Source organism: Carica papaya, chromosome 8 (assembly GCF_054855325.1).
Source record: "Carica papaya isolate Zhongbai chromosome 8, ASM5485532v1, whole genome shotgun sequence".
In the NCBI taxonomy this organism is placed as follows: Eukaryota; Viridiplantae; Streptophyta; class Magnoliopsida; order Brassicales; family Caricaceae; genus Carica; species Carica papaya.
The window spans coordinates 30,074,836-30,088,241 of NC_142316.1; the positions used below are offsets into that span (position 1 = coordinate 30,074,836).

General features: G+C 45.6%; 1 protein-coding gene across 3 annotated transcripts; it reads left to right on the top strand.

Moving 5' to 3' along the window:
* Nucleotides 1-533: 533 nt before the first annotated feature.
* LOC110822581 (uncharacterized) lies at nt 534-13,184 on the top strand. Of its 3 annotated transcripts, none has more exons than XM_088209136.1 (3): nt 544-739; nt 1,752-8,813; nt 12,769-13,184. In XM_088209136.1, exons 2-3 carry the CDS (start codon nt 7,565-7,567, stop codon nt 12,825-12,827), a joined length of 1,308 nt encoding a protein of 435 aa, XP_088065262.1. In that variant the 5' UTR covers nt 544-739; nt 1,752-7,564; the 3' UTR covers nt 12,828-13,184. The 3 variants fall into 3 exon arrangements, 2 of the variants coding, with proteins under 2 accessions (XP_088065262.1, XP_088065263.1); XM_088209137.1 differs by having other exon boundaries at nt 5,081-8,813; XR_015813860.1 differs by lacking the exon at nt 1,752-8,813 and having other exon boundaries at nt 534-739.
* Nucleotides 13,185-13,406: the final 222 nt, after the last annotated feature.

Below are 13,406 nucleotides of genomic sequence, written 5' to 3' on the forward strand. Positions count from 1 at the left end.
TAAATTTTTTTTAATTATCACAAGTTACTGAAATTTTAGAACTCTGTTTCGCTTTGGATACCAATTTTAATGCTTGTCCTTATTAATTTATCTAACAATTTCAGTTCTTATTTTATAATTTAAAATTTAAAATTTTATTTTAGAAAAGTATCTGATTGTATACACTTTACTACAGCATCGTATTTGAATTATATGCGACTAAATATATTTTCCAATGAAACGTATTTACAGGAAGTGTTATCTTCACAGTTTTTATAGGTAATAAATAAACTTAATAAGATGGTTCTTTATTGTCCTATGTATGTATCTGTGTGTATATATAATTAATTCAAATAAATTGCAGCAATTATCTTGATTCTACTGTCAACATTTCTTGGCAATTTCAAACTCTTACATGTGTTTGGATGATAAGTAATTATCATAATTTTATAATTTTATTTTGTTTGAATCATTTTTAGTATAATTATTTTTATGGTATTTTATAGTAATTTTTTTTTAATGTTTTTAAAATTTTTCAATCTATTATTTTTTAACCTCACAATATTTTATTAATTTCCGTTTCATACTCAACCCAAATTTTTTTTCCAACTACCTCAACCTGCTTCTTCTTTCTTCACCTCAGCTTCCGTCGTCCTCGTCTCATCTGATTCTGCTTCTTCCACTTCCATATTATGCTTCTGCTTGTTGCTATTGTCTCTCTCAGTGTTAACTTGTTTCATCTATCCTTCTTTCAATCAAGGTATGCACTGATTTTTGTGGTGGCTAACGATTTTTTTGAATAATTAATTTAGTTTATAGTTTATAATCTGTAAAATTCAAAAGTTTCTTATTGTTTCTCTCTAATAGCTGAAATTTGTTGGGACTGAAAAATCCTTGATCCACAAACCCTTCATTTGTTCAATTATACGGAGAAAGGAAAGGGAAGATGTGCTTTAATTTTAGAGCAATTACAATTTCATGAAATAATTATCCCATGAACGAAATGATGTAATGAATATTACATCAATAATAGCCATCACAACAAGGATATATTCAGATATTTCCTGCCAACCAAATGGGCTGTTAATTACTTAGGTTTATCCCAATACGCGCGTACTTGTTAGCAGAATTGGGTGATAGAGTTTACAGATTTTCGAAAAAGGAGCCTGTAGATTGTAGTGGACTCGACTTGTAGGTTTATTCGTGCATTTACAGAATTCAACTTTGACAGTACACCAGGTGTTTGATGGTTTGCCTTGATGTGTTAAAAGGACTTGCTTTTGGTTCAAAACTCCTGCTTTATCTGTCAATATACGATTCATCTTTTATGCGTTCTTCTTTAACTTAAACTATGGGGTTTTCATCAGGTTATGTGAGCTACAATAGCCACTTCAGTTATTAAATTTATGTTGGTCCTTGATATATGTAGATATTGTTCAACTGATGGAAAGATAGTTAAAACCTTATCTTTATATCTGGAGTAAGAATTTTTATTTTGGGTTGTTAAATAAAAAATATGAGATAATAAGAGAGTTTTTTTATTTTTTTAAAATAATTTTGTTATTTTTAATTTGACTCACACTTGGGACTTCTCTTATTGAGCAGTAAGGTCAGTGTCATCTTGTTCTCAGTCGTGTAATTACATGTGATTATATGTGTTATGTAACGTTAAAATTACAACTCACGATCATATGATTGATATCTCTTATGGTCTTATCACTTCTTTTTCTTTTGTTGAAAACTGTTCAGCGACTATATGAATGTTTATGTAGGCTATTTGATGAAAACACACGAGAGGTTTCGTGAGACGGACTCTTGGTTGGTTATCATGTTTATTGGCATCCTGATAGGCTTTTGCTTGTGATTCAGTGACTATGGGGCTAATGTTATGGATCTTGAGAAGCTGTTCTCTTTGATTATAAATTTGGTAAACTGTTGAGAAAATTCATGGATTGGAGTGCTCTTTAATTTTGCTTATTTTGATAATTGGTGGGAACAAACTATAGCAAAAGGAAATGAGTTCATGGGACTGTTAGTTTGATTGATATGATACTGCCACCTGACTTATGTCTCTCTCTGGTGTGACTAATAAGGCTAAGAGCAAACAGTCTGTAGGTTATTTTTAGTAGGATAGTTTTACTTGTTATGTGTAGTAACTGGATGTAAAGAAAAAAAAAAGAAATTTTTTTGCATGTATGTATATATGTGTATATAGAGATAGTTATAGAGTGAAACGATGCCGTTTGGAGAAGAAGAGGAGGAAACGGCGTCGTTTGGAGAAGAGGAGGAGGAAACGGCGTCGTTTGGAGGAAACGGTGTCGTTTGGTGAAGAGGTGGAGGAAACGCCGTCGTTTGGAGAAGAGGAGGAAATGACGTCGTTTGGAGAAGAGGGAGTGGACGGTTGGGATGAGGTGAGATGGACTGGTAGGATGAGAAACAGGTGGGATATAAATAGGAGAAGGGAAGGAAAAAAAAAAGGAAAAGAAAAGAAAAAGAAAAAGAAAAAAAAAGCAAGAGGAAAGGAAAGAAAGAAAACAGAGAAGAGAGATCGGGGGAAAGAGAAGGTTCGAGAGAGAGAAAGAAGAGCCGGAGCGGGGAGGAACGAGAAGAGAGAGAGAAGGAGAAAGAGGACGGTGACGGAGGGAGCCATGGGAGGAAGGAAGATGGAGATGGGAGGTATGGTAAACTTTAAGTTACATGCGTAGGTTGATGTAGATTTGAAATTTTGACCGTAGGTGGAGGATTTTGTGTGAGTATGAGTGGAGGTGTATGGAGGAGGCCGTGGGAGGAGAGAGAAGAAGGAAGGCGACGTGTGAGTGAGGTTCGTGAGGGAGAGAAGATTTTGTGTGAGTATGAGTGGGGGTATATGGAGGAGGCCGCGGGAGGAGAGAGAAGAAGGAATGCGATGTGTGAGTGAGGTTGTGAGAGAGAGGAGATTTTGTGTGAGTATGAGTGGAAGTATAGGGAGGAGGTCGCGGGAGGAAGGAAGAGAGGGAAGAAGGTTCCAGAAGAGAGAGAGGGGAGTCGGAGCACAGAGGAGCGAGAAGGGAGAGAGAAGAGAGCCGCGGACGACGAACGGTGCGATTGGCAAGAGGAAGGAAAGTGGAAATGGAAGGTACGATAAAAACTTTGGTTGTGTAGGTATTGGGTGAGTTGTGATGCTATTTGCAGGTTGCTGAGGCCAGGGAGTCTGTAGGTAGCTGGGCGGAGCTGAGAGGTGGAGTGTAGGACGGAATGGCAGAGACGTTCGCGGAGGAGGCCGTGAGAAGGATAGGATGGCGTCGTTGGGGCGTACGGGAGATCTATGAGAGAGAGAGAGAGGAGGTTGTGTGCGGTGAGTGTGAGCACCGAGGGAAGGTCACTGAGAGGAAGAGGGAGTGAGCAGTTTGGCGTGTGTGGGGAAATCCGAGATGACGAAGGGAGTCGTGTGCAGGAGCGGGGGTGCGGAGAGAGTCGCGAGCGGAATGAGCAGGAGGAACGAATTCGGTGAGGGTCCGGTGAGAGGGGTGAGTGTGGGGAGTGTGACAGTGTGAGTTCGGACTGTGCGAGGGTGAGAGGGACGTGCGTGGTGAGTGGGACGGTGTGAGTTCTGACTGTGAGAGGGAGAGGACTATGGAATAGAAATTGACATGTATGAAAAGTTTCGGGTGAGAGAAAAGGCTTATGGAACCGTACGGAGAGGTCGGTTTAGCGAATGATAAGAACGTAGTTGCTGGAGATTGGGATGGCATAGGAGGGGACTATAGAGTATGGTTTAGGGCGAGAGAGTAGGGACGCGTTGGTAGGGGTATAACGGGAGTGTGGTGAGGGGAGATGGTTTGGTATAGTTACTATAAATTTAAAGGTTGGCGAGGGAACATCGCCGACGTGTGCGGGAAGTCTTGGTGTGTGTATGGCCTAATAAGGTCGAGAGGTAGTGGAGGGAGCATGAGTCGCCGATGTTGGTGACGTGCGAGAACGGATTGTGTGTGTGTATGGCCTGTTGGGGTCAAGGTGTGGACAGATTATGTGTGTGTGTGGCCTGTTGGGGTCGAGGTGTGGACGGATTGTGTGTGTGCGTGGCTTATTGGGGTCGAGGTGTGGACGGATGGTGTGTGTGCGTGGCCTATTGTGGTCGAGGTGTGGGGTAGTGAGCATGAGTCACCGATGTTGGTGACGTGCGAAAACGGATTGTGTGTGTGTGTGGCCTATTGAGGTCGAGGTGTAAACGGATTGTGTGTGTGCGTGGCTTATTGGGGGCGAGGGGTGGACGGATTGTGTGTGTGCGTGGCCTATTAGGGTCGAGGTATGGAGTAGTGAGCATGAGTCGCCGATGTTGGTGACGTGCGAGAACGGTATTGCGTGTGTGCGTGGCCTAATGGGGAGGTGTGGACGGATTGGGTGTGTGCGTGGCCTATTGGGGTCGAGGTGGGGACGGATTGTGTGTGTGCGTGGCCTATTGGGGTCGAGGTGTGGAGGAGTGAGCATGAGTCGCCGATGTTGGTGACGAGCGAGAATGGTATTGTGTGTGTGAATGGCCAATGGGGTCGAGAGGTAAAGATGTGAGTATGAGTCGCCGATGTTGGTGACGTGTGGTAATGGTATTCGTGTGCGTGTGTGGCCTCTTGGGGTCGAGGTGGTGGATATGAGTCACCGATGTTGGTGACACGAGATGGTGGTGTGTGTGCATGGGTGGCCTATTAGGGTGGAGTGGGAGAGAAGGGCGTACGAGTAGTTGATATTGGTGATGAATGTGAACAGGGGCGCTTAGGGTGTGACTTCGGCCGGGGAGTCACGTGGGATAGGCACCCGAATAGTCTACCAGGGTAGGGGGGCTGGTGTTGTACTAGGGTAGGGTTGAGGCAAGAGGTAGGTGGTATAGACAGGGTACTTATGGGGGTACTGGAGTTGCTGTTGCTGCATGTGTTATTGAATAGCTGGTCTTTCGGGGTAGGTAAATAACGGTTAGTTGTAGAGTGTTTCTAAAGCATGACTTGGGTAATGTAAGAGAAATGCATATAGATATACTAACTGTCTTGTCACTGCATATTATACATGCAACTTGGTTTTTATCGTGTTGAGTTATTTGAACTCACTTCTTGTCATTTTTCAAATGAAGTAGGGATGGAGCCGGGATCTGAGTTGCTGGGTACGGAGCCTAATCTTTAGCGCCATAGGGCCAGGGTCTCCTTGTGGCGGGTTATCGCCTGTAAAAGTTTATATTAGTATGGATGTTGACTTGCTGGAAGGGTATGGTATGGGGTGTCATTGATGTATAGGTAGAACTACAAGTTTACCTTGAGTTAGAACAATGAACTGTGGACAAGTTTTATTTATGGGGAATGCTATTGGTATGAAATTGGCTTGTTGGGTCATAGGATTGTTGATCGTACGCCGTTGAAAAAAAAAAAAAAAAAAACTGGGGCGTTACAGTTTGGCTGGATGATGGTGGTGGTCGTCTATATTTGAAAGATCCCTTATTATTCTCAACATGTTTCTTATACAGTGCCTCTACCAACTGTGCATTTTCCAATACCATCTAATATGTAGGTAACGCAAACATAGCCACCTGGTGATACAATTTCGATCGCAACCCCTTCTCGAACCTTCGGGCCTTCTTTGCCTCATTCATCATAATATCGGGCTCAAACCGGCCCAAATCCATGCATCTCTCAGCATACTCCACCACAAACAATCTTTCTTGTCTAAGTTCGGTAAACTCTGTTTCTTTTCGCTGCATCAGGAAATCTGGAAAATACTCCACATTGAAAGCTTCTAGAAACACCTCCCAAGTGATTGGGGAGATCAGAGCTTCTCTTTTCAATTTCCACCAGTGCTTAGCGGATCCTCTTAACATGAACGTAGCCAGTTGTACCTTCTGTTCCGTGGTCACGGTTATTATTTCAAATAATTTTTCTATTTCTTTTATCTAATCTTCTGCCACAAATGGGTCAGAACCCCCATTGAAGGCAGGAGGGTTTAGCCTTCGGTATTTCTTAATGTTGCTTGTATCCACTACACCTTGATGAATTCCCTGTTGTGGCACTGATGCTGTCTCAGACCGTAGTTCTCTATCTCTGATCATAGTAGCCAGACTCTCAACTACCCTGCAAAGCCGGTTAAAGTCCTCTTGTTGCACGTCGGACTGCCCCGCATGGGTTGCCGACAGACCAGTAGCGGGTCTCGGCTGTGCGGAAGGGGGCACAGCGTGGTACGAGGGCGGCCCTTGAAATGCAGCGAGTGGCACTTGGTGGAATCCCGGTGCTCATCGAGGGGCTCCCAATGAGCCCTGCGCCCCCTGAGCAGACTCATGACGGGATCGGCCCCGTCCCTTCTTCGTCACCTCCCTTGACCTACCTGCAGAATAGTGATACCCGTTAGTAGTATTCTTAGTTTGCTCTGATACCAACTGTAACGCCCCGTTTTTTTTTTTTTAATGGTGCAGTCTAAATAATTCCACGATCAAATACGAAAGTTTCATTCCAAATCAATTACACACATAGAAACCTTACCGCAATCTATTATTCAAAATCAAGATAAACCTGCAATCCTACATGTAACATCACAATGAAATACAATCTCATAAACTCCCAGCAGACACACTATCTGTAGTAACTGGAAGAAAAAAAAAAGAGAAAATTGGTTTGTATGTATATATGTATATATAGTGAGGATTTCAGAGGTGAAACGGTGCCGTTTAGAGAAGAGGGAGAGGAAACAGCGTCGTTTGGAGAAGAGGAGGAAACGGCGTCATTTGAAGGAAATGGCGTCGCTTGAAGGAAACGACGTCGTTTGGAGAAGTGGATGAGGAAACAACGTCGTTTGGAGAAGGGGGAGTGGACGGTTAGGATGAGGAGCCGGATTGGAGAGAAATGAGAAGAGAGAGAGAAGGAAAAGAGGATCGTGACGGTGCGAGCCACGGGAGGAAAGAAGATGGAGATGGGAGGTACGGTAAATTTTAAGTTCTTATATAGGTGTGGTGTGGCTTTGAATTTGTGATTTTAGGTTGAGAAATCTAGGTTTTGTTTGGTATATAGAGCAAAAAACTACAATGTAGGGAACAGACGGGTGTGGATGGTAGGTCAAATCGTGGAGGAGTAAAGGATGTTCACGGAGGAGACCGCGGGAAGAGAGAGAGTGAAGAAGTCGGTGAGTGAGAGAGGTCTGCGAGAGAGTGAGGATATTCTGTGTAAGAGGAGTGGGAATACATGGAGGAGGCCACGGGAGGAGAGAGTGAGTGGGATCCGTGAGAGCGAGGAGATCTTGTGTGTGTACGAGCGGGGTGCATGGAGGAGGCCGCGGGAGGAGAGAGAAGGAAGAACGCGGGGTGTGAGTGTTCCATGAGAGAGATGAGAGTTTGTGATTGTGTGATTGTGAGTCGTGGTACTTTGAGTAGGCCGCGGGAGGAGGGAGAAGGAGTTCGGTGCGTGAGGAAATTCCGCATTTGATATTTTTAATATACATTCCATTTTGAATTTCCGGGGTTGTTACAGTTGGTATCAGAGCCGCATTTCCTCGGACCCATCCCTTACACAATAGTGCCTTAGAGAAATACTCACCGATATATCGTTACTCAATCATTCCTTGTGAATGCAGGTACACGGGAATGAGGAGAGGAATGCCCCCACTAAACCGAGCGGCCCCAGATAATTCACTTTGGGAGGATTTAGATAGACTATTCGAGATGGTGGAGGCTCTCGCAGCTGCCCAGCAAAGGCAAGAGGAGAGAAGGGAGTTACCGGGACCTCCTCCGCTAGCGCAGGTTGAGCCCCCGCTACAGCAGGCTGATCCCGAGCCACCCCGGCAGGAGCCTGTTCCTCCACAGTACCACCCGGCACCACAGCCGCAGTACGACCCGGTACCACAGCCACAGTACCAACAGGTGCCGCCACAGCACATTCCAGTGCCCCCACCACATCAGCAGGCGCCACCACAGGGTCCCCCAGTTCACCCTCAGCCGGCCTCAGTCCCTCTACCTCGGGACCCCGCTCCTTCCTTGATCGACCCCGGCTTCATAGAGAGGTACAGAAGACTGAACCCTTCTACTTTTTCAGGGGGATCCTTTTTCGAAGAGGCCCAATACTGGCTGGCAGAGACTGAGAGAGCTTTCGAGACCTTGGGAGTAGTTCCTGAGCAGAGGGCTGCCATTGCCTCCTACATGCTGGTAGGGGAAGCAGAACGCTGGTGGGAGCTCAAGCGGGCCACCCTGCCTGCACCAGTTACTTGGGAGCAGTTCCTAGCGGCCTTCCATGCAGAGTATCTCCCTAAACACATCCAACATCTAAAGGAAATGGAATTTGCTCAATTGGTCCAGGAAAATATGACAGTGTCGGAGTATGCTCGTAAGTTCCTGGAGCTGGGCCGACATGCCCCGGAGACATTGTTGGATGAGGGCCGAAAGGCCAGAAAATTCCAGTGGGGTCTCCGCCCGGAGATCAGACAGCACTTACTGGTGATGGAGCTCGAGACATATTCGGCAGTCCTGGCAAAGGCGCAGATCATAGAAAGGAGCTTCGACACCCGCCCTCAGCTAGCGGGAAGTTCCCGACCCTCAGCCCCGCTCCGCAGGCCAGCACCTACCATGCCTGTCCAACCCAGTAAGAGGCCCAGACCCGCCGTCCAGGCCCCTCCTCAGGCTACGGGGGCAGCACGTGGGAAGATCTGCCAGTACTGCGGCAGGGATCATGGGGACCGACCCTGCTACCGCCTCAACAACACCTGTCGCATATGCGGCAGTGCCCAGCATTATGCAAGGGAGTGCCCTAGGAACCAGAATCAAGGGAGGCCTCCAATCCAGGGCAGAGTTTACAACCTTACCCAGAAGGATGCCGACGCAGACCCAGACGTAGTACATGGTATGTATACTATCTCTGGCCACATTGCTCATGTTTTGTTTGATACTGGTGCATCACATTCTTTCATTTCACATGTTCTTGCTTCTAAAATTTGTGTATCACCTGATAGACTTGATTCATTATTGCTTGTATCTACCGCTGGGGGGGAGACATTGCTAGGAGAGGTTGTCTACAGGGCATGTGCCGTGGAGATAGCAGATAGGAAATTGAGGGTAGACCTGATAGGTTTAGACACAGGGGATTTTGATGTAATCCTAGGAATGGATTGGCTAGCGGCGTATCACGCCACCATAGACTACTTTAACAAAAAGATTGTATTTAATCCTCCCAACGAGAAGCCATTTACAAGTTAATAAAATTATTCGGTACTGATTTTCCCTAATGGCAAATTCTTTTCTTCTTAATTCCCAGTGCCTTAATCTTGTATTTTCTCTAACTAGGTAAACCCAAGAAAGAAGTTCGTATCCAAGAGATTCCAGTAGTCCGAGACTTTCCAGACGTATTTCTGGATGAACTGCCCGGTCTACCAGGGGACAGAGAGGTCGAGTTCACCATAGACTTACAGCCAGGAACCCAGCCCATCTCGGTAGCTCCTTACCGAATGAGCCGCATCGAGATGGAAGAACTAAGGAAACAGATCACTGAGCTACAAAACAGTGGCTTCATTAGACACAGCGTTTCCCCATGGGGTGCCGGGGTTACTTTTGCAAAGAAAGGAGATGGAACGTTGAGACTGTGCATTGATTACAGAAGGATAAACAAGGTAACAATTAAGAACAAGTACCCTCTTCCCCGGATTGATGACCTTTTTGATCAGTTGCAGGGTGCACAGGTCTTTTCTAAAATAGATCTACGATCAGGTTACCATCAGGTAAAAGTGAAAGCAGAACACCAACGCCCGGGTGGGTTACTTCAGCCTTTACCGATTCCAGAGTGGAAGTGGGAACACATCACCATGGACTTCGTATCGGGACTACCCAAGGCACGATCGGGACATGATGCTATATGGGTAATTGTTGACCGACTCACTAAGTCTTCCCACTTCCTGGCCATCAGAATGACTGATCATTTGGACAAGTTGGCAAGAATGTATATCCAGGAGGTAGTCAGACTGCATGGAGTTCCAGTAACAGTAGTATCTGACAGGGATCCCAGATTCACTTCTCGGTTTTGGAATAGTTTCCAGCAAGCTATGGGAACAAAGCTGTATCTTAGTACTGCTTTCCACCCCCAAACCGATGGACAATCAGAGAGGACAATTCGTACGCTGGAGGATATGCTCCGAGCTTGTGTCCTTGACTCCGGGGGCCATTGGGACGACCACCTACCCCTGATAGAGTTTGCTTACAACAACAGTTACCAAGCAAGCATCGGCATGGTCCCATACGAGGCGCTATACGGGCGTCCGTGCAGGTCACCGATTTGTTGGGAGGAAGTGGGCGATAGAAGATTGTTTGGCCCGGATTTGGTAGAAGAAACCACGTCCAAGATAGTTAAGATCAAGAAGAACATCCAGACAGCTCAGAGTAGGCAGAAGAGTTATGCTGATACCCGGAGGAGAGACCTGGCCTTTGAGAAAGGCGACCGGGTGTTTCTTAAAGTCACCCCCTTCAAGGGAATTAGTAGGTTCGGCAGGAGGGGAAAATTAAACCCCAGATATATTGGACCCTTTGAAATCTTAGACAAGATTGGTACCACTGCCTACAGACTTGCACTGCCTCCTGAGTTCTCCCGGGTTCATAATGTGTTTCACGTATCTATGCTACGTAAGTACAATCCGGACCCTTCTCATGTCTTGGCTCATGAACCGCTTCCACTCCGAGAGGACTTGTCTTATGAAGAAGTACCGGTCGGTATCACGGACCGAGAGAGCAGAATACTCCGCAACCGGGAAATATCATTTGTAAAAGTCGTATGGCAGAACCACACGCCTAGGGAGGCTACTTGGGAATTGGAATCAGAATTTAGGGCCCAATATCCCCATCTGTTCGATCAAGAGTAACGAGGCAAATTTGGGAACTAAATTTTTTTAAGGGGGGGAGAGTTGTAGCGCCCGGGAAATTGAAGAAGAAGAGAAAAAAAAAGAGGGGGCCACGTCAGCAGTCCCGGCCAACCGGGACCTGCCACGTGGCAAGACCACGTCGATCCGGGACGGGCCACGTTGGCGATCCACGTATGCGCGATCGGACGGTCCAGATTCAATCAAAAACGGACGGCCCAGATTAAATCAAAATGGACGGTTGAGATCAAAAGGCAAAAGGGTATAAATAAGACTTCCACACCAGACCACAAACCCTAGCCGCCTGCCCTCGCCGGAGAAGACGAACCAGAAGCCGGCCGCCGCCACCCGCCGCCGCACCGGAGGGATTTCCGACCGCCGATCGAGGTAAATTTCATACCCCCGACTCGTTTTTCCACGCTGATTTCCCCTGTGGCCAAATCGGAGCCAAAATCCCGGCCAAATGGCCAGAAAACACGGCCGAAGCCCAGCGGCGCCGCGGCGCCCCTCCTCGGTTTTTGCCTCCGATGAGGCCTTTCCCGGCCTCCGTTTAATGCAATTTTTATATCACCGTAATCACCATTCTTCTCTCTACAGGTTAATCAGAGCCGAATCACCAAAACACGAACTTCACCGGAGAGCCGCCGCACCCGAGAGCACCGCCGCCGGTAAGCTTCGGTTTTTCGTAATTTTTTTGCCCCTCGAGGGCCCTAGAGTTGTTTAATCTCAAGGATCGATGCAAGTGTGGCCGAATTCGGCCGAAAACGGCCAAACCGAGGCGAATCGCTGCCGCAAGCGGCGGTGCCATCGCCGGAGCACGGCGGAGCCGCCGTGCCGGAAATGCGATATTGGCCGAAAGGGGCCCTGGGCCTAATTTGGGATTTTTTGGAACACGTGCAGGTAACAGTAGTGCGTTTCAGTTCCCCGGAAAAAATTCAGAAAAAATTGGGGACAGCCTGTAGGCGCACTGTGAAGCCGTGTTCGGACCCCGAAACGAGTAAGGTTCCCTCACCCTATTTTCTATCACGGTATTAAAGTTCAATAAATGATAAAACGGTATTCCATGAATCAACGAATGTGTGAAATTGTTTAAGGTCGCTAATGGAGCCCGAGTCTAGTGTGTTTGTCGGTTAACTGTTATTTGGCCTGTTTACAGTTTTAAATGCAGTATGAGATTTGATGTTTTCATTTTATAGTTTCGTGTGCATATTTTACTGTTTTATTGATTATGGATTGAATGACTGGGATATTGATGCTGTATGTTGTCTGTTTGGCATAAATTACCATTTTGCTTGTTTGTATGTGGATTAATGATGCTGACTGAGGAAAAAGAGAATGAAAGATTATGTAAATGGGTAATCGTATAATGTGGTCAGCCTGACTAGATATCCTTGGAGATGGTGGACGGACCGGGTCCGTAGGGAACCCTACCGGGATTGTGGTCTCCCATACCGGACGGGGTATGGAGATCTTATGTGTTTTGGTGCCCATACCGGACGAGATATAGGGACGGCCCGTTTCACGCTCATACCGGACGGGGTAATGAGGTCTATAGTTTTGGCGCCCATACCGGACGGGGTATGGGGACGGCCCTGGAATATGATTTCAAGTGTTAAGGGTTAACGGGTAGCGGGACCCCTATGGATACTAGTGGGCTGGTAAATGAGGAAAATATATTGTGTAACGATTGAATTACGAAAGGCTTGATAAGTATTACGTTATACAGTTTATATATGATTTCATGATGATGATGATGTTATTGTTTTCGTATATTGACTTATGAATTTCACCGAGGTAAGTGAATGGTAAAGGTTTTATTATTGATAAAAGGTTTTGTTGTAAATTATGCTCCATTGGTCTTTTTGTGTTTTCTACCCACCTTTACCTCCGTGACGGTGAGATATCGTGATGTCTTTACTGGGCTAGTGTAGCTCATTCCTTATTTAATCATTTCAGATCAGGAAGACATTGTTCCCGAGCCAGTTTCGCAGGAGGACGACGAAGGGGACGCCTAAAGACTCCATAGTCATATTTGTAGTTTTTACTTTCAAGTTTCTCCTTTAGGTAGTTTGATCTTTTATATTGTGAGCACGTTTTTGGGTTTAGTGTAAGGGATGTTAATCGAATTTTTGACTTCGCTTCCGCATTTGATATTTTTAATATACATTCCATTTTGAATTTCTTGTTTATTTTTGAAAATTTATTCTGGATTGATCATTTAGTACTTCATTTCCTAGGTTTATAATTTTAGTTTTTGGCTAGGTATTGTATTGGTTTAGTGAACACGAGGTGGGAATAATGTCTTTGAAATTGTGAATTTCTATTGTCTATTTATTTTGAATCAAAGTGTTGGGAGTTGCTTATTGCATCCATTTCCTTGGAGGATATGTTAAAAGGAATGATTCAATGCATTGACTATTATTCGTAGGGTTTGTAATATGCAATGTTATGTTTCTTATAAGTTGTATTTGATGGCAATGATGGATGCACCGATTCAAAGATTATTATTATTAGCAGTAAGTGTATTCACGATGCTCCATACTAGATGAATAGCTCTTGATATGTAGTTTTTCAGTTAAGGACAGATGATGCCC

Coding starts and splice junctions, on each gene's coding strand:
- LOC110822581 (XM_088209136.1), top strand. CDS start 7,565: ATGAGGAGAGGAATGCCCCCACTAAACCGAGCGGCCCCAGATAATTCA. Junction 8,814..12,768: donor AGACCCAGACGTAGTACATG/GTATGTATACTA, acceptor TAATCATTTCAG/ATCAGGAAGACATTGTTCCC.